The 20905-nt window shown below is 38.2% G+C and overlaps 1 protein-coding gene across 1 annotated transcript; it reads right to left on the bottom strand.

The window, feature by feature from the left end:
* Window positions 1-3816: 3816 nt before the first annotated feature.
* Window positions 3817-20096, bottom strand: MOK (MOK protein kinase). Its single transcript, XM_032111658.1, has 4 exons — window positions 19824-20096; window positions 7757-7810; window positions 6829-6893; window positions 3817-3912 (listed from the first exon to the last, which is right to left on the bottom strand). The coding sequence occupies exons 1-4, from the start codon at window positions 20094-20096 to the stop codon at window positions 3879-3881; spliced, it is 426 nt and encodes a 141-aa protein (XP_031967549.1). The 3' UTR covers window positions 3817-3878.
* Between the last annotated feature and the right edge of the window lie 809 nt (window positions 20097-20905).

Here is a 20905-nt window from a genome sequence, read left to right as displayed (position 1 = left end):
TGCTCTTCCTTTGGCACACGTAATACGAGTAGAGGTTTCCCTGCAGAGCCTTGTTCAAATGCTTTAGGCTTATTTTAAAAGAATTCTTCCCAGGGCTGGGATATTTTTTCTGTTCTTGATATTAAGATTCTGAAAGTTTGCTATGAAGAAATTACATAAATTGAGCAGTGGTGCATGATGCAGGTGGCATGATAATCAACTTGGACAGTCAAATTTGAATCAGTATCAAATACTCCCACAGTCTGCACCACATTTACCTGCAAGTATTTTCACATTTTCAAGAATCTCCTTAAAAATGTCATGTTGATCCTCAGTACAGTATGTGATAGTAATACCATCTTCTAAACATGAAGATAAACATAAGGTAGACAAGTGCTTTTAAGCAGTCGATGTCAAAAGGATTCATAAAAAATTCAAGCTTCATGAGCTTCTCCACATGGAAAAGCTACAATGTGGAATTTGGGCATGCTCAAAGTTGTCCAGAACCTGAACAAGGATTAGGATCTAATCCAGTCAAAACAGAACCCTGTAAGTGCTGAGATGCCTCTTCTTACAAGAACAATCAACCAATCAACAAACCACAGCAAAAAAACCCACTTACTGGAAGACCTTAAAGTGAAAAGAAGAATTATTTTCACAAAGGCACAGCCCTGTGGAATCTCAGAAGAGCTGAGAGCAGGCATAATTTTTACTCTTACAAGATCTTTATGTTAACCTGAATTTTACTGCATTGTTTTGGCTGCATCTTAACTGGTTGGAATAAATAGTTTGTCTGGATCTAAAACATCAGTCTCAAATTGATGGATAAGTGTTGGCTTAGTGACTTGGATGTGATGTGCTCCCCCCAGTGCCCCATTTTTCCATGGTGCCTCCCCACAGCAGGGCCTCTCACACAAAATGCCCTTTGCTTCCTGCTCTCCTGCTCATGGCTGGGGTTTTGAACAGCAGCACCAGAGCCCAGTGTTTGGTTTTGGAAAAAAATGATGATCACTTCCCAATTATGAGCAGAGTTAACTTTTCTAACTATAAAAATGTCCAAAAAAGTTATTTGCCGAACTTGTCTTGCATGCACGCTTGGTAGGCAGAAGATTTTTAACCCCCAGACAAGTATGACTTTCACAGACTTTTGTTTTCTAAATAACAAAACTGTTCTGTAACACATCACCAAATTTAAGTATTGCAAATTAATTAAAGCAAATTTTTAGATCTCAGGAATTTTAAAATCAGTGGTACCAATTTGGAATAAAGATTCTTTCCTAGTAAGATAAGATACTGCCTTTTAACTCTTACCTTATATAGCAATCAGAACCATTCTATTAAATTGTCACTGATGATCTGTGTCCCAGATTTCTGATGCATGATCAGCTATGTGTTTTTACTGCTCTTTGAAGCAACTGGCTGCAATATCAGCCCCTGTTAAGACTTTTGATTAATGTTAAGATCAATGGCTTGAAGCAAATGGTGACTAAGTTTTACTTGCTTTTGAATCAGATAAAAGGTTGGTTTAACTTTAAGTTATAGTTACATAAAAATACTCAGCAGTTACAAAAACTGCATCAAAATCAAGTATCTCATATGATTGTACAATTTGCACATTCTCAGTAAAACCTGAGGTGGAAGTTACTGAATAGAGGAGAGGAATAATTTCCAGAGCTAACTGAAAAGAACCCAACCAAACCCTTACATCTAAAAAAAATACAGCAGTTAGCTGTCATTTGTAATACAATTTGAAAACTTAAATTCTGTAGATAACATTCCATTCCTAATACTTGAGCTCAAAGAATCCTTTCATGTTATTTTTAACTAACCTCCTCCTCCACCAGGTTCTAAAAGGAACAAATACTTAGGAAGTTCAATGCAGAATACTCTCTGTGCTCTGCAAGAACAATGCTTTAATTAAATATTGACCCCCTTCAGGAACAGAGTATCAAAATGGTAGGAAAGCAGCCCTCAAACTTTGTGGGGTTTTCCTACAAATTGTCAGAGCAATACAAATTCAGGCACTGCTGTTCTTGTTAGATCTCTAACAACAGAAGCATGACTGGGTCTCTGTCACTGCATAGCCAGGCTTTTCCTCACTTCTGCTCCTTCTATAACAGGCAAATGGAAATGTTTCAGGGAAGACTGAAGTGCCTTCTGTTTCTCAGACTGTTGAAGAAACAACAGAAGTTTCAAATGTGCTTCAGTGGGCAAGTGAGAGTCTACACCTCAGTATTTGATCCAATAAATCTGACAGACTGGAACACAGGGGTTCCACCACCTTCCTTACATCCCTGGAAAACTGAATGCAATGTAGGAGTAGAACAGGAAGTCAATTTGGCTACTCCAGAAAAATTTAATTTTGGTAATTCTCCCAGAGGAGGCCAATGTTGCGGATTTGGGTTTTTTTCCTGGATGTTCCTAAGAGAATGCTTTTAAAATAAATAAAAAAGATTCAGTTTCTTTCTGAGAACATCTTAAGGAACACAGATAGAAGAGAAAACCCAAATAATCAGAAATAAAAAACCCTCAGCCAAATACAATTTCACCTCACTCCTTTTTAAAAATTACTTGCCTTACTTGATGTTTCTTGAAATCTTGCCCAAAGGAACTTCTTAGAAAACCTACACTGATTAACCCCAGAACTGAATTAGTGGGAAAAGTGGCTTCTCCCATAGAAGGAGAATTCATGCTTTCAAAGCTGAATGCACAACAGAAAATAATTTATAATTGTTCTTTGGTAGTTTGTGGGGGTTTTTGAGAAAAAACCTGTATTTTGTGGGGGTTTTTGAGAAAAAACCTGTATTTGGAAGTTTTCCATGTAGTACTAACTTCCACCTCACCTTGTTGATAACAGCAAGTGAATACGAGTATTTTTCACATAGCTGATATATAAACAAAGTTTCAGTTTGTCAGAATTTTGAATCTAATTATTTTTTATTTCATGTCAAATACACACTTAGACTTTTCCCAGATATCGACTATATACAGGATAATTAAGTTTTTTAAAAAAAGTTTTTATTTGCTCAAAATGTAGACTGAAGCCCTGAAAAGGCAAAAGCATAATCCCTGTCTCTGCCAGAACTTCATCTGGAAAACTCTTTAACTCAAAGAGAGACATCAAAAACAGAAGGATGATATTTAAAAATAAGGTGGAGCTGACCCTTTAAGTAACAGCAACTCTTAACTAGAGTCTACTGAGGGGATTATGAGGTATCTGAGCTTCTAAATTTTAACTCGCGTATGTTAGGGATTTGGGAGGAGGGGTAACTGCATCACACCAAATAAAGATCTGTGTTTAGGCAGAATAAACCCAAGTAATCAGCTTAAGTAAAACATTTGTTTCTAGCTAACAAGCTCAGTGCTACAAATTACTTTCTCTAAATGGGCTGACAATTCTTCCACTTAAGTACTACCTGTCTTGGACTTGCCTTTGAAATTTGACACAAATACTGAGGCACTTGCCCTGATGTATTTCCTACTAGTCTTAATTTTTTGTGCATAGTTAAAGCTTGTGTACTGGCTGCCTTAAAAAGGTTGGGGCGAAAAGAAAAATAGAGACAAACACCAGTAGTGTTTTAGGTAAGGTTCGGACTCAATGCAAAGAACTACGCTGACTGAATTATGTTCATTGTTGAGAAGCCAAGGACTAGCACTGGAAACAAATTTAATTTTACTCCACTTGAAACATGGACACAACATTCCCCCCACCTTTTGATTTGAGTCTTCAAAATTGAAGTGATTTGAAGTCACTTGCCAGAATTCTTGAAAATAAGGGTGCTGTAAGGCTTGATGGGCAGCAGTTCTCTCACTGGGGTAATATTTTAGCATTGCACACAGGAAATAGAAACCTTTGAAAGGCAATTTGTGCAAAATAGAAGATTTTCCTTTTCCTTTCTTTAAAGGGAGGATTCAAAACTCAAAATTCTTGACCTGTGTTAAACAAGTTTGAGAAAAACATTTATTCATGCATATTCAGAGAGGATTACAATTTACTGAAAAGAAAGAATTCACCTGATTTAGGTAATCATTCATAAGAAAAAAGTAAGCAGTACTTGATAAAAAACCCTTTTCTTTCCTAAAAATTTATGTCATTGGCCTTAAAGGTACTAAGGAAATAAAAGGCCAAGTAAGGCTCAGATTTCCTCTGCTCTGCCTGTAAGGTTCATTAATGGGTGACTGTCTCTGGGTAGAGATTAGAAGACACTGCACAGATTTAGGTTTTTCTGGTGGTTCCCTGGGCAGAAATTGCACACAGCTGTACAGCTCTATTGTGGATATTGAAACAGTGAGATTAGTAACTATGGGAGTACATACTTACTGCTTGCACTTCCGGAGTTTTGTTACCAGGAGTGCCTGTAACTTCATGGATTTTTGAAATGTGGTCCAGCTCACTAGTTCCAAGAAAAAGAGGCTGGAAACTGCAAGGTAAGAGATGGTATTAGCACTAGAGAAGACGGTTAAACTGTCACTTTTGATTTAAAAACCCCTTCTTTTATGAGGAAGAGAACATGTTAGAATTATTCGTGGACAGTTTAATACCTATCAACAACTGGAGGATAATGTGAGCAGCAGAGCAACACAGCTGCTGGTTTGTATTGAAGGAGTAGCTTGGGTTATTAAATGGAAATCTGTAGCTTCCCTCTCCTGCTGGTTTGGGGCAAAATAGGTAAAGAGAACATCCCTTGTAGTGAAGGGCAATGGATCTGGGATTGTGTTTGTTTCTAGTAAAGTGGCAGATCCTAAAAGACAATGTGTAGAATCAAGCAGTCCCTCTTTCTGTGTATGCACATAGAAATGTATTTATAACACTCCATTCCTACACAGGTTCTTTATAAGCAGCAGTACTGGAAAGATGGTAATTTGAACTGCATTCCTGAGCTTGATCCTCAGTTAATATAAAACTTGCACGGAGTCATTGAAAACACTGTTATCATATTAAACCAATCTGACTTTAGTCAGGTCCACTAACATTTATTTCCTGCACATGTTGCTTTTTTCCTTGGGCTTATAATATAAGAAACACTTCAGTAGCACCACATGACTCTTGAAAGCAAAACACTCAGCCCCTTTGTAGACATGAGAAACTTCTTTTTAACTGTTTGCAAATTCAGTCAAACAGCTGGCTGCACACTCCTCTGAGTGTCTTCATAAAGCTTAGAGTAGAGGAAGGCGAGAAAAGATCTGATTCACATTGTGCAGCTGCATCAAGACATGCAGCTGGGACTAGCTTCTGTGTGAACTAAAAAATGTGCTGTCTTTGAATCTAAAACTGTACCAAAGTGGAGAACAACTGTGCAAGCCACTGAAAAGTGCGATCCAGGAATCATGATTTATAGGGAACAGAAAGAGGGAGTTTTGCCCTCATGGTGAGACAACAAGATTTGAAAGATCAGCACGGCTGTGTAAAAGACTAAAAGTTCTTATACAAGGTGGTGTAAGGCATAAAGGCTTATGCAACCATTCAACAGCAACAACTGCAGGAGGCACTGAAAAAGAAACAAACCTGTCCATAACTGCCTTTAGTTTGGCAAGACTGTATCTCTTTCAATTCCGTAATTTCCAATGAACATCCCTCCTTTCTCTCTGAACACACCTATAAGGCGTCTGAAAACACTTAGTGGTTGTAAAGCGTGAAATTTTTTACATTAAGCTGAAACAACAAGGAAATATTTTTAAGGTTTGCCTCTTTTTTCCTAAGAAAACTTAAGTTTGCAGCATGTAATTTTCTTACAAAGCTACAAAGCCCAGCTGATTCAAGCTGAAATGAAAAAACGTGGCATTCTTAAAGCTTTTGGTCCCGATTTACTTTGCAAAAGTACTGCCACATTTGGGATTTTTCTTTTAAGTTTTCTGGCTGGAGAAGTAGAAATGTTTCTACAAGTTAGCAGGCAAAGCATAATGGTTGTCATTTAATGTGATGGTGATGGCAGCAGCTGCACTTGCCATGTGGAGGAGGAAAGAAGCAAAGCAAATGTTATCAGTCCTGGTTGCATATCAGAGACAGCAGTGTGGGAGGAGAATAAAGAACTGCTGCTGTTGCTAGGGCACAAAGATACTGGAGAAATACTCATGGGTATTTTTCCTTTTTCCTTGAAGACCAGTGACAAATTTTTTGAGTTATAGTTTCATCATTACCAAAAATCTTAAAAGACTTTGTGTTTTCCTGAACTCTTCCTTCATCAGAACCTGATTTCAAAATATACCAGCACACAAGATCTTAGTAGCACAGGGGTCTTAGACACACTATACTGTAAATCAAAGTCATAAATTAGAGGGAGGGTATTCTCTAATCTCTGTTTTTGCAGAAAGTATTAGTAAGTCCAAAGAAAGCGGGAAACACTTTACCACTAAGTGCATTAACAAGACTGAGGGTATTCTGTGGTGCTCATGAGAGGAAATGAGCCGTACTCTACACAGAGATAAAGCAGAGAAAATACATTTTTACTAAATATGAAGCCATCGGAAAAATGTTCCAAAGTGTTTCTTCGTAAATCACTTTTGTTTGTACTGTGTTCTCTTGGACTGCTTTATTACTAACCTGCCATTGGGTGAAGAGAGTGCCAGACCAGACCGGATTACTGCCTCATGAACCCTGCAGACTTAAGCACAGAAGCTTCTACAAATCCATGGAAACAAAGATCATATTACCCAAACCACATGCTCCTAATTTGAGCTATTTACCTTTGATTATCTTGATTAATGATACGCAAAACCCTCCACTGAACACTGTACCTTGTGATTTCATAGAAAGCACAGCCAGGACTCCATATACCAATTTTGTAACTATAATGCCCATTTGTAAGCAAACATTCAGGTGCTCAGTACCAGTGCGGGGAGGTACATTACCTATGTGCCTGCTGAGAATAGATACTCATACAAGATCCAAAATCTCTTAACTTCAGGGTGTTCTGCTGCAAAAATAAGTAATTTCCACAAATTACAAACAGTAAAATATTCAAGCAATGACTGTAATAATCATAAAAGAAATCACAGATTACTTTAAGAGGAAACTTTCCAAAATCCAGGGGTAGTAGTATCACAGCAGTAAAGCTGCATTAAAATAGTAAGTAGCTCCAGGTATGAAGATATCTGTGTCCATAGTACGTAATGCAAATACTGTTCTGTACATCATGAAAAGAAAGGCCTAAGAGCATAGGGACTATCACAGAAGGAAAGGCTACTAAATAGGACATCTGGATTAAGTTATTAGAGTTCTTCTGTTTAGCAGTGATATAATACGTGGCTTTGGCTTTTCCTGTACTCTTCTATGACTTAAAAGAAAAATTTATCTTCAGAAAATAAAATTTCATAAACTAAATTTAAAAATCCTTGCTTTTCAAACATTAGCAAAATAACTTTGTAAAACTGTCAGGAGAGATGGTTACAATGAAATCTTCTGCAGGCCACTATCTTCTGCTCTCTTTTGTATGTGTAACTTCCACTAAGTATAGGAATTGAATGTAGAAACAAAGAGCTGCAAAAGTAAACCCTGTTTCTTGTGTCTAGATTAAGACAGAAAGGAAAATATATATTAAGAGTGGATAAAGAATAGGTTTTTAGGTTGGAGGGAACACATGCAGGGTGTAATGCATCTCAGCCATTTTTTAGCCAATAACAAAATTGTTTGTTCATTCCCCTAGATCAGGAATACAGTAACCATCTATGTATTTCCTAAAAAATTTTACTTTTATTCATGAAGAAACATTACTTTCTCAGAGTAAAGAGAAAAATACATTTCACTTTTAGTTAAATATCCTCACATAAAATTAATTACCTTTATTATTATGTTTTCTGGTTGTCCATCTCTCTGAAATACTTCATTTCTGTACTAATACAAACACAGCAGAGAGTAGAATTCAGTAAAAAGATAAACATTATCAGTGCTTCCAGTTATTTGTAAAAAAACCCCAAAACTTAAAGAAACCAGCACTTTTTTCAAACTTATCAACAGAATAGTAAAAAATTAAATTTTGCCATCATGGTGAGACAACAGCTACAGATATGGGAATGGGGAATGGGCAAGTCCAGGAAGGAGAGGCCAGGCTTTCTGCTTCTGCTCTCATCAGGGCTACCGGAGGGATTGCAAGGGCCATCTCCTCCCAGGAGGGCTACCTGCAGCAGGTACTAGAGCTCCTTTGGGAGCTGGCAGCAGCTCTGGCTGCCTGCTGCCTCCTAGGGCTCTGCTGCAGGCAAAGATGTATCTGGGCCATGGCCTCTTCTCTGCCTCCAGCAGTCTGCTGCTGCCCCAGACAATTCTGTCTCTGCTTAGAGATGACCCTGAAATAAATGTATGCTACATTTGCTGTAAAGCTGTTGCTGAACCAGGTCTTTTACCTGTGTAAAACCTATTGTACACAATCTAGAGATTTGCATAACTGGTACATGTTATTCCTAATTTTTTTTTTCAGGTGATGGCTTTCTCCTTCCTAGAATAAAATTTCAGGTGGTGTGAGTCCCTTTTAGTAAAGAACAGAATACAAATACCATAGTCTTCAGCTTCCCGAGGTGCACTGATACCACCTTTTTCAATTATACTGATGCCATGAAGATTTTTGCCTTTTCTCTTACACCCTGTTATACCTTTTTACAACTTCTGTATTCCTAGTGCTTTTTGCCTACATTCTTGGACTTGTTTGTCAAGCTAAGAGACTAAACATTTTAGAAGCTTCGTAGCTAGGGATCAGTGTGCCCCAGACCCCAAGGTCCTCTCCAGAACATATTCTGTAAACCAAGATAGAACCATCCAGGGGAAGGTTCCTTGGGGAGGGGGGCTCACTTGAGCCTCTCATTGGGGAATCTTTGATAGATAAGCTAATTAGTAAAACCTATAATGTTATACCCAATGTTGGGGGGGGAGGAAGGGAGACACAGAAACAGAGGGGACAGAGATAGACTTGGCGGGGTGCATCTCGATGCATATGACCTGGACGTGTGCACCTAAGGATCCTTAAAAATAAATACCAAGGTAAAATCCCTTTTCCCCTTCTAACTGTGTATGCCTCTTGATTTTAAGACCAGGAAAAGGCATCAATACTACTTCTGTAATTTATAGCTAGCTTTGTAATTAATTTTCCACTCAACTTCTGACATAATTTATATTTCAGTATGCACTAAAATAGCTCAGCTAACAACTGTCAATTCAATACTCTGTAAGATGCCTTAGTTTTTACTGCATGTATTACGTGCAATATGTATTTCCTCAAGTTCTAGCAGAACTGCAGTACTTCACTTCTAAATATCTCATTTCCTCTCTACTCAAAGTAATTGTCTTTAAGGCTCAAGATTTGTATCAATCACCTCAAGTTACTGCAATGGTTAAATGACTGTGATTCACATCTGAATTGCAAATTAAAGGCTAACCTATGTAGTTTAGCTTGCTGTTGCCATTAGGCAATAATTACAGTTATAAATTTTATCTATTTTTCAGAGCCATTCAGTAACTGCTCAGCTTTTTTCTTTTATAGGCTCCAAAGGCCTTTTAATCTTGCTGTAATGCCTTTATGTAATGCTGCAATGCCATCAACGGAGGCAGAAATGATCACATTTTTGAAAAACAAAGCAGGTACTGATCTGCATGATGACAGTAGTATGAGTAATTGGCTGGGGAGGAGGAGGGAGATTATGAGGACAGTAACTCATTGAGGCCAGGGCCCCAGCAGCCAGTGGGATTTGTGTTCCCAACTGATTACAGTGCTCCTCCAGGCAGTCACATAATCCACTGATCGGGATTAGATCACAAAGCACTTGGAACAGAGTACCATTTACATCGGGAATTGTAGTAGTAGTGCCCCTGTAGAGATAAATGGTGCTTTCAACATCAGGATTTTTGTCATTTATAGTGGAAAAAATATTATAGAATGCTGCTATTCAAATCAATTTAGATTATTATTTGTATTTAAGGAATTGGGCTTTCATAAAAAGAAGTCATGCTCAGTTGCTTTTTTATTACATGTCACTAGTAAAATTTGGAGCAGATGCTCTTCTGCTTCCAGACTTATCATTGGAGAAACCTTATTTGGCAGTAATGGTGAAGTGAATCCTAAAGCAGTGGCACTTGAAGCTTCTGTCATTTCTCTTGAGAGATACTCCACACCTCTCTCAGAGCCCCTTTTTTTCTTTGCTTTAAATGACCAAACTGCTGTTGATTTAACAAAGGGCAAGACTGTTTTTCAGTTATTAAATGCCGCTGCTATAAATTAACAGCAAGAGAATTATGACTTTCTGTAAAGACAAATATCCTTATCTTGATTGAAGTAACATGGATCGCTTGATTTTTTAAGGAAAAAATCAAAAGTATCAGCTTTCCACATTAGTAGCATTACAGTGAACTGTCCTCATAATTACAGAAGTGTCTCCATACTCCTTGTCAAATTAAAAATTCGTTTTCAGTCCAGTTCACTTTCCTATTATATTCTATGATTTGACAAGCTCCACCCCATGTGCCACTACCTTATACAACATTAAAAATAAGGCACTGTATCATGGTAAACACAATCCAGACTCAAAATTCAGACCATAAAGAAGAATCAGCAGTTTACAGAAGTTCAGGTAAACCCAGATTAATGTTCAGATAATCCCCAACTGCAGCATTTCAGATTACTGTTGAACACAGATTTCATTTTGAACTGATTCACCATGCCATAGGAAAGGAGGTTACTACAAGTAGGTGGTGTGAAAACAATCTTCTTCTGGAAAACTTTGAAAGAAATTGTATTTTAAAATTTAAAAAAAAAAAAAAATCTGAACATACTGAAATGATGATTCCAATTTCCATCTGAATACCATGCTAAATATAGCAAACCCAAGATGTCTTATTAAAACCAGTACACACTAATGTCTACTTCAGCAATCAGCAAACAACTCAATTTTCGTCTCACATTCTTATCTAGGTCAGAAACAGAGTTACTCCTTTTGTTAGAGATCTCAATACTCAGTGTCACCAGTGTCATGTTCAGGAACAAGTCTTTATTCTATTACACTGAATGACAGTTGCATGTTCAGTTACTTAAATTAATCTCCCAACTGTTAAGACACTACAAATTCTTAATTATTCATTTTTTTAAATTAATACTTTTTATTCATATATATATTTTATTCATATATATATGTATTTATATACTACATAATTTACTTATGAATTGTAAGCCCCTTAATTTGCTGTATACAATTCCTTTACTGTTTATATAAGATCTGGTTTTAAATCAGCTTTTGTTCTACATTTTTTTATAGGAACTCTTCCTTAAGCTTTATGGTCTCTGACCTGCTTTGACAAACAGCTCCAGAATTTATACGAGGTATCAGAGAACAGTGTTATTTTATAAAGAAAACTTAGTGAAAGGCTTTTTTACTAGGTATAAAAACTGAAAATCCTTATTCATTGATTCAATAGTTTTGAAACAAATGGGAATAATTTTCTTATTACCTCACTGCAGCCCTGACCTAAGAATCTGTTTAAGTTTTATTTTTTGTTACATAAAGCAATTATTTTGTGTTTTGCAGTCAAGGTTGTTTGACTGTAGAATAGATGGCTATGGACTTGACTCATGGGAAACCTGCATGCACTCATGCCTTAAACAGTTGATTATATTCCACTGGCAAGAACTAAAGGGTAAAGCAGTACAGCATAAAATTCCCTATGAGTTTTATAATCGGTAACAGTGAACAACCGAGGGAAAAATAATTAATTCCACTATGTGATCTACACAAGGAGAGTTTGTGTGTTTCTTAAGTTTGTGTGTTTCTTAAGCATATGCTACATACCTTTTATCAGCTCATAAATATTCATATACATAAATTCACATAACAGTGAAAGGGAGCCAGCATTTTCATCACTGCAGAAACAAATAAGGAGACTCTAAGCTAGAAATAAAACTTACACATTGATTTGTACACAGTGTAGAAAAAAACCACTTAGTTTAACCAGTATTAAAATGGACATTTTCATTTTTAATTGATACTGTCTCATAGAAGTTTTTAAACTTAAGTCTGACATATCATAGTTTTAGTTTATACTATCCAAAGTGCTCACTCCAGAAGTTAACTGATTTACTCTGTGAAGCTTTTTGAAGATATGTTTTCTGGGCATATCACACTGTTCAGTATCAAGAAATTTCCAGTAAATTCATTGATACAAACTTACAATAAAGGAGAGGGAAGCCATTACACCACATGTGAAAATACTTTGTACATAGATCTCCAGTAGTGTTCTGTTGCATGGAAATGAGTATCTGTCTGGAATCACTGTTTTGCTGACAACAGCAATTTAAAGTATAATTATGATATAAGACATCTGACACTTTATTTTCCATTTCACTGCCCTGCAGAGGCAGACATCTTTAAGTCTTCAGTTTTTCTTGTAAGATAATTGCATTACAGTACATCTCCCCTGCAATGTTGTGTTAACCCAGCCAATAAAAGGTTGAGGATACAGTCTGCAGTTCAGCTTGCAGACAGACTGCAGGAGCTCAGCAAGCTGGCTGGCCAGCTGGATTACACTTAGTTAACACCACAGCAGCTGAGGCTGACAATTCCAGAAAGCCAAACTGCTGACACAATTAGTGGCTTCCCACGTATTTGTAGAAAATGGGCCTGGCAATAACAGTGTAGTACCTGAGCCTTGAACAGAGAAATAAGACAGCCTGAAGGGCAAGAAAAAATACTTCAGAGCAGTCAACAAGTTTTGTGTCAAGTATTTGAATAATGAAGGTTATGTCTGCTGTTGCATAGTGATGAAATGTAACATGCAGTAGTGGAGTAAATGCTGTCATAAAACGTGATCACTCTGTGAGACAGAATGTGTCCCCAGAAGACACTGAAGTGCTTAATGAGGACAAGGAACCCAACTTTATCACTGACACCTCTTTCCAAAAGCATAGCTCAGCCACTGCCTAATTCTGACATCTAAACTTCAACTACTTGCACAGGGGTGTTTGCAAAGTTGTCTATTAAAAGATACTGCCAAATAGTTTGCCTGGATCCCTAGTTCAAATTGATAAGTCAAGCCAAGATCTTTACATACCAGAGGCTATTTCAGCTCTGAGTGTGCCTAATCAGAACACTGAGCCACGGTGTACAGTTAAAGGACTAACTGGATATGGGACATGCATTGAAATCACCAGCAAATATTACATAGTATGAGATGAAATTTAACTATGCTTTGCATATATTTCGTTTGTAATTTTAATACTGATGTTGAAATATTTTTGGTCTGTTGGAAAAGAGCCACCGAAAGCAAGAGCTACATCAGACTCTCTTAACAAAGGCAGGCATGTAGACTTCAGATTTTGAGAAACATGTTGCTTTTTTCTTTCTTTTGAAATAAAAAGCTGGTTAAGAATCTACAGGTTGTCTCTAGACCCAAAAGTTACAGGATATTGTTCAAATACAGGAATAAGGAAGAAAGAAATCAATGCACCATGGATACAAAACAACTTTATGTAAACATAAAGATAGTAAGATGTGGACTCAGCCTCCTTAGTGCTTGTATTTATCTCAGATTATTCACTTTTTCAACACTAAAGTTGAATTAAACAGAAAAGAGAAAGACTGACTTGCAGTCAGGGACTGGATTATAGTTGACTTTTTTCCCTGCCATGAGGCTGTCAGAACTTCAGTTTGTCACTGAACTTTCAAATGCAGGGCCTGATAAATTGCTTGCTTGCTGTTTCTTTATTGAGCAAATCAGTAATTAGTAAATGGCTTATTCCTTCTTGCAGCTTGGAGTAGCTGGGCTTACCCCAAGAAAAAAAGTAGTCATGTGTTGAGCTCCAGACACCAGTTACCATGCCAAGGAGCTACAGCAGGAATTTTGTGTTGCATAAGAGTATGTATGATACTGTTTACTCTGCGCTGCTGTAGCATACATTCCGAACATTGCTTAGTGTGATGCATTGCCAAATTTAATATTTAAAATTAAGTTTTGATGGAAACCTTTTAAATGAAAAATAGACACTATTCAATTATTGTGTATATTATTTCATTGCCCTCCTAGGCTTTAATAAACAAAAAAACCATGCTACAGAAACTCTGGGGAGGAAGCAGGAAACAAAGAGCTTTGCACACTATTGAATGGATCAGAGCAGGACATACGTCTTTTCCCAGTCAGACTTACAGCTAAACACCAAAACAATATTTTCCACTTTGAAACAAGGAGAAATACCTTGTATGGGCAGGTTCTGTTTAAAATAATGTTGTTATCTGTTGTTAAAAGAGTTCACTTCATCAAAGGAATTTGTCAGTCAATTTATCAAAGGGTTAAAGGCCTAAAAGATGTTTCAGATGAAAAGATGAAAGAGTCTGCTTGTTGTGCCTAACCACTGAGTTGTATACATCTGCCCTTGATACAGTTAAGCAGATAGTTTAAATATTGCTTTGATCATAAATTGGACAATTTTGTCAGTTGTCGGTAATGTATAAATTGACCAACAGATCTCTAACAATGTAACAGAGAATCAGAAGCCACATTCCTTGAAGATATTTGAGTTCTCTTTTTTTAACTTACATTCTTTGAAGCTCTGAGTTACATTTTGAAATCTCACCCAAGAGCAAAATGTCCCATCTCACTTTGTATGTACAAATGAGTCATTCCCAGTGATTTCATTAGGAGCTTAATATATTTAACTGGGAATACAAAACCAGTAACCCAAGAGGCACTGGTTGGCACTTACATTCTTGGAGGACAATGTCAAATCTATGTCTACTTACACACAGCCCTCTCCTCTATTTTCCTAACTGATAAAAAGCACCTATTTTTTTTGTGACCGTAAAACATCTGGATGATGGATGTAAATATAAATGCAAATATGAAGGAGATTAAATGCTATACATTGACTAAAGATAAATACACTGGTTTTAACCTGCATTAAAACAGTTATTTAAAGAAACTGAAAAAAGTATTATCCAAGGAGAGGACGGACACATTTCCTCCAATCATTATTGACAGCTAAAAGAAAAACAGCACAAGTATATTCAGGGCATTTGGCAAGGCAGAGATCAACTATTTATTCCTCATTCATCTTGTTTCACCCTAGACCCAGTGGCCAGGCACCATTTAATACAGTGGGTGACATCAATTAAGAGTACTCAAGGAAATAACCCCCCAGTGCCCAACAGGAAGGCAGAGTTCCCTTTCTGTACCACATGCAAACCTTTTTAATTCATGTGTATTTAAAAAGCTTCACTTAGTCTTAATTTCGTATTCCCTCACTGAATTTAAACAAGATTTTCTGTAGAATTCCCATTATTAATTATGCATACCTTTCAAAATGTTGCTTCATGTGTTTACTTGCATAGTACTTTCCCTCCCTAAGACTCACTGTCTCCAGAACATCAGAAAATGTTCCCTCTCCTTATCTTACCAACTGGTATTCTAAAAACAAAAACACACTGTTTCAGTATGTTTGAAATTGTTATGAAGATTGTTTATCAATCCTTATTTGATCTGTCAAATGCTGACTAATGGAAAACTTTCAAATAAGAGGTATTTTGTTAACATATAAGTAGAGAGAAAATAAAATGAAAAACAGCAAATGAAGTTTTGCTGCCCAGATTATTTTGCTGCCTATATTCCAGAAAGTAGAATACAGTAATTCTTAGACAATAAACTACCACCTCCTTGTTCAGAGACATGATGCCTCTTCACACTGTCCTTCGTACCTTTTTTATGCTGCAGCACATTAGCAATTCATATTTGAATTTATTCTTTGCTTCTTTCACAAAAAAAACAAAACCAAAGAACTTCCTTTATTTACAATGTACTGAAAACAAAACTGTCTTGGAAAGCAAGTGTATCATGGAATCATTGTTCCATGGGGGTTATTAGTTGGGGTTTTTGTGGAGGTGTTGTTTGGTCTGGTTTTTTTTTTTATTTTAAGCAAAGCAGTTTCTGATTTTAAAGCTTGATTCCCATATTAAATTCAGATATGAGATTTGCACTGTGCCAAAAGTAATGTTTGGCTTTGATAAGTATGTGCTTCAAATACAAGGATGTGAAAAATCAGTCAGTTCTAATTCTGCACAACTTTTAAGAGATGAAGCAGATAAGGGTTATCAGAAAAGTTTTATTTATATTAATTTTCAGGTCTTCTAATTTCCATCAGAATTGACTTTTTTTCTTTCCTCCTTTATTCTCCTTCAGCTTTGTGATTAACTGTTCCTTACCAATCCCAGTGCCTAGTTTCCTTCACCCACCTCATCCTCCTATTGCCTTTTATTTTTAGCACTTACAGATTCTATCCTGGATAATTTTTTTCAGTAATTTCACCTGAGCAAAATCCAGTTCTAATTAGCTTTATGCTACTGTTGCTTTTGACATGGTCTTATTATTCAAGAAAGATACAAACCCAGTCATTTTGAGGGAGGCAGGGCAGAAAACCTCTTTTATAATATTCAGCCCTTTATGGGTGTCAGAATAACTGTGGGAGTCTCAAGCTATGTCGATAGCAGTAAATTCAGTGAAGCTGCCTGTTATTAGTTACTGTGACAACAGTCCCTGGCAGGGATTTGGCCTGTGACAATCAGCACTTTCCGAGGCACCTTCCCTGCCTGGTGTGAAGACTCCTTCTAAGGTCAGTTCTCAAGCAGTTTCTGTCCTACTGCCTTGTTTTGGAAGATAAGAGAATTTACTAGCAGAGATGGGGGCCATTTCATGCCAGTTGCTCTTTGTGTCCAAGAAGATTTTCAGATATGCTTAATTTACAAGTATAAACACAGCCTTATAGTGGAGAAAGCCTGCCAAGAAATTTTGCAGAGGGAAAAGTTACTTAGGCAGGGATATTCTAATGCTGTCTTCCAACTAACAATCAATTTGTGTTGTCTTATTCTCTTTTCATCTCCCCAGCTTTCACACTTGCTCCTGTTAAAAAGAAACAACAAAGTGTTTTCTTTCCTTGTGAGCCAAATGCTTGTATTTTAATTAGTAGAAACCTTCCCCTTGCAACCCCTCTTTATCCAATACAGTAGCAGCACTTACATGGGAATTGTCAGTTGCTCTTCTCATTTTTATCATCTGCTGCTTCTGTTTTCTGATCACTATTGATCATGCTGCATCATAAACTAATTAGGCCATCTAACTTTGAAAAACTGAAAATAGCAGAGCAATTTTAAATTAACCATCTAATGCACTCAATATAGACAATTTACATATAGATCTATTTTAAAAGCAGAAACTGAATTTGAAAATCATTGTGGGTAAAGGAGGCAATCTCTAACAGACACTCCCAAATGGGGAGGAGACCATGGGACTGTTTAATTGCTTTGGCTGTTAATTGATAACTGGTCAGTTAGTGCTTCAAGCGAGCTTATCCTCAGCCTTGACTAACAAGACTGAGGAAACAATGTCTTGACAGCAAAAATCACCATGCTCTCTATCCCCACCTTAAGTTTTAATTTCCTATCTAAATTGCTAAATATAAGATGGACATTGTGAATTCAGACTACTTAAATACTACTCTCACAGAATTCAGTGTAAATGGATATTTTTGGTAGCAACTGATACTCTCCAACCAGTCAGAAACACAATGGCTATATGTTCTTAATGTCAGAGCCAGCCCTGGGGCCAAAATATACCCAAGATAGACACAAAAGAAGTTAGGTATTTATTGATACACTCTTTTATTCTAATAAATGGCCATCCTGGTTTTTTGTTGGTTTTTTGGTTTGGTTGTTGTTGGGTTTTTTTTGTTTTTCTTACATGCAAGTAATTGGTTCTCTGGCATTAAAAAAAAATTCAAATCATATGATCTGAAAATAAGATCTTAATATCTATGGCATACCAGCCATAGATGTTAATGAACCTAAGTACTTGGGCAAAGAGAAACGCTGGGAAAGCATTATTGTACAAATTTAATGAAAATATCTTTAGGCATATACAGAAGTCAGATAGTGTATGTTTATACTATTTGGTTATGTTTATATATTTTCTTCTATAAATGTATTTTACTCATACAAAAGAAGCCCAGATCACAGTGGAGAGCTCAAAACAACTTGAGTTGTTTAAATTTTTAACGGCAGAGTTCTAATACTGTACAAAGAGTTAATCCTTTACACATTTTAAAACATTCTTACAGCACTGAAGATCTTTTCCATGTAAGTGTATAAAGCTTGTTATTGTAATTCTTTTACAATAGAGTGCTCTGTAGACAAAATAAATACCCCACACATAACAAACAACTGGGGCTTTAACCTGGCACTTATGAGATACATCCAGTGAAAAGAATGAAGCAAAGGCCTGAATAATTTCAACTGACTGAATAAAGTGCAGAATCAGGAATGAAAATTGCATTATTTTAAATGTCTCTTTGATTAATAAAGTCAATGTGTAAACTCTGAACAAAACAGGTCACTAAAATAAGAGAGATTTTCTCCAGGGACACAATGAGAATGATCACATGACGAATTAGTTATTGTTTAATCAGCAGCTGAAAGAAAATCAGGTATTGTAAGAATAACAGCATAGAAGTTTATATAGAATAAGAAGAAATAAAATGTAGATGTACTAAAAAAGTTTGATTTTTGCACTCATAAACCAAGATTTTTGGAGATTCTTAAAAATCCACTTCAGCACCATCCTGATCGTGATGTGATCTCATCCTGAGAGTGACCAGACAACAAAAAGAACCCACCAAAACAAAAAACTTCAAACACACGCTGAACAAAAAAAGCGAGGTCACAGCCTGGCAGCTTTAAGCTATGAAAATTGTTACAGCTACAAAACAAAACTTACTTCCAGTTAGATTACCTGAATTTGGTGTACTCAAAGATGAAGATTCAAAGAAAGGTTAAAAATGTTATGAGCACTGTAAGACTGAAAGGTTTGAGGATAAATTAAAGGAAGTGTTTTAATTAAATTTGCATAAAACATTGAAGAATAAAAGAAACCTGATCACTGGGTAGCAGTTCTTTCATGCATCTGTAACAAAAGATGTTATCTAACCTCTTCCCTCTGTTTCAGCACACATAAGCTTAGAATCGTTAGTGGAAAGGGAAATAAAGGTTGGGAAGAACAAGTTGTAGCAATATGAACTCGTCTAACACCCCCAAAAAAGTGGCCATGAATCATTCAACAGAATAAGATTTTAATGTGCAAGAGGCTAAAGAACCCACGAAATAAGGAACAATCTAAATATAAATTATGGGCAAGTGATGGAATTCAAAGACAACACCCAATCACTGCAACTAGAGAGCGCAGAAAATTAATAATCATTTAGAATTAAAGAATCCAATACAAAATGACAGAGAAGACAGCACTACAGTAGTCAAAAGAGGGTATTATAAAAACGTAAAGCAGACACTTTGTTACAAAGATGCCAAGATACCGAGGAACAAAAAGCTATGATGTTTAAGTATGATATTGATACACGTAGGAAGAGAGAAATAAAGAAGAAATGAAGAAAGCAAGAAGTTGATCTTCAAGGCCATGGTACGTAATTATTGCACTCAGAGACACGCCAGATGTCTCTGAGTGCAGGGTGTGACATGGGATGATGTGAAGAAGGATGCTAAGCAATGGAAAGCAAGGCGTGCCGAACCAAGAAAACTTAGCAATTCCTGAGAAAGCACTTGGGAGAGACCAGCACCTAGGGCGATGCCCCGCAGGAGCCGAGAGAAAGACCTATTCGCACCCTGTTGCGGAGGAGTGCGACGAAGAGGCTAGCGTTGGCATGCGAGACCCAGGAGCTGCCCACGGGCGGCAGGGACGGCATTTCCAGGGGCTATAGAAGCACCTACGGCCCCCTCAGCGCGGGTAATTCCTAAGAACACAGCCCCCTTGGTGACCGCCAGCCTCCCTGGAGGCTCCGAGCCCGCACCACCCCTCAGAAAGACCCCGAGACCTTCACCCGTACCCCCTTACTCTGCATCCCGCGCCGTCCCGCAGGTGACGGGATTGGCGGATGAGCGGCCGGGCCCGACCCGGCCCCGCTCCCGGCGCTCCCCTCCGGCCGCCATGTTGTGTTCCAGTCGCCCCGGCAACCGCGCACGCGCCGCTCCCACGCCGCGGCCCGCTGCACACGGCACGGCCGGGAGGCGCATGCGCGGTGTGCACGGGGCGCCGTCACCCCGCCCCTGCCAGCCAGGTGCGCGCCCAGGTGTGGGGCAATTGTGGATGTCGCACCCATGGATAAGCTTTCGTTTTAAGGAAAAGGGAAGACAATCCCAAAGTGAACGGGCTGTCTGGACGAGAGCCACCAGGACTGAAGTCAGGAGAATGGAGCAGTAAGTGGGAGAAACGTAATTTCGGCAGTGCGAGATCGCAACCCATTGGCCGCCTACCCAAAACGGACCCCAGACTCAACTGGAAGAAAGAACTGCGCCTGCGGACTAATTAGCATGAGAAGTGAGATGCAACTAGCAAATACTGGTTTCAGTACGAAGTAATAGAAAACTTATGCAGGTGGTAACCAAGGAATGCTGATGTCTTTGTTTGTTAAAATGTATACAAGTTTAAAGTTTTGATGATCACTGAGCTAGACTTTCGTAGGTTACCACCCAACTCCATACTTTGCGCGAACTAGAATAAAACCCAGAAATACCTCGCCTAGAGGTGTCAGGTGGCGCTGCGCACCCGGTAACGAGCCCGCGTTCGGGACACACCACGGTCCCGACTTCCCGGGGATGGCGGGGCTGAGCCGCCCGTGGGTGAGGGGTTAAGGAGGGGAACCCTCGGGACAAGGGATGTTCTCCATGAGTCCAGCGGCGGGCCCTGGCTGCTGTCAAGTCTCCCGTGGCCGGAGCAGCGCCCCGGCGGCCTCAGATTCATCCTCGGTGATGGCCTGATCCCTGGCGGATCCTGCGCGCCACTGCGGGATGCCGAGGGCAGCTGTACCGCCAGCCCGGCATGAAGAGGAGCCCGGGGAGAGACCAGGGGCTGCGTTCTCCTAACTGAGCTGTCTCCAAAACCTTGCATTTTGGAGACCTGTGTCGTCCC

This window comes from Corvus moneduloides, chromosome 6 (assembly GCF_009650955.1).
Source record: "Corvus moneduloides isolate bCorMon1 chromosome 6, bCorMon1.pri, whole genome shotgun sequence".
Classification (NCBI taxonomy): Eukaryota; Metazoa; Chordata; class Aves; order Passeriformes; family Corvidae; genus Corvus; species Corvus moneduloides.
Note: the sequence above shows the minus strand (reverse complement) of the source record. Positions and strands in the feature narration are given on the sequence as shown.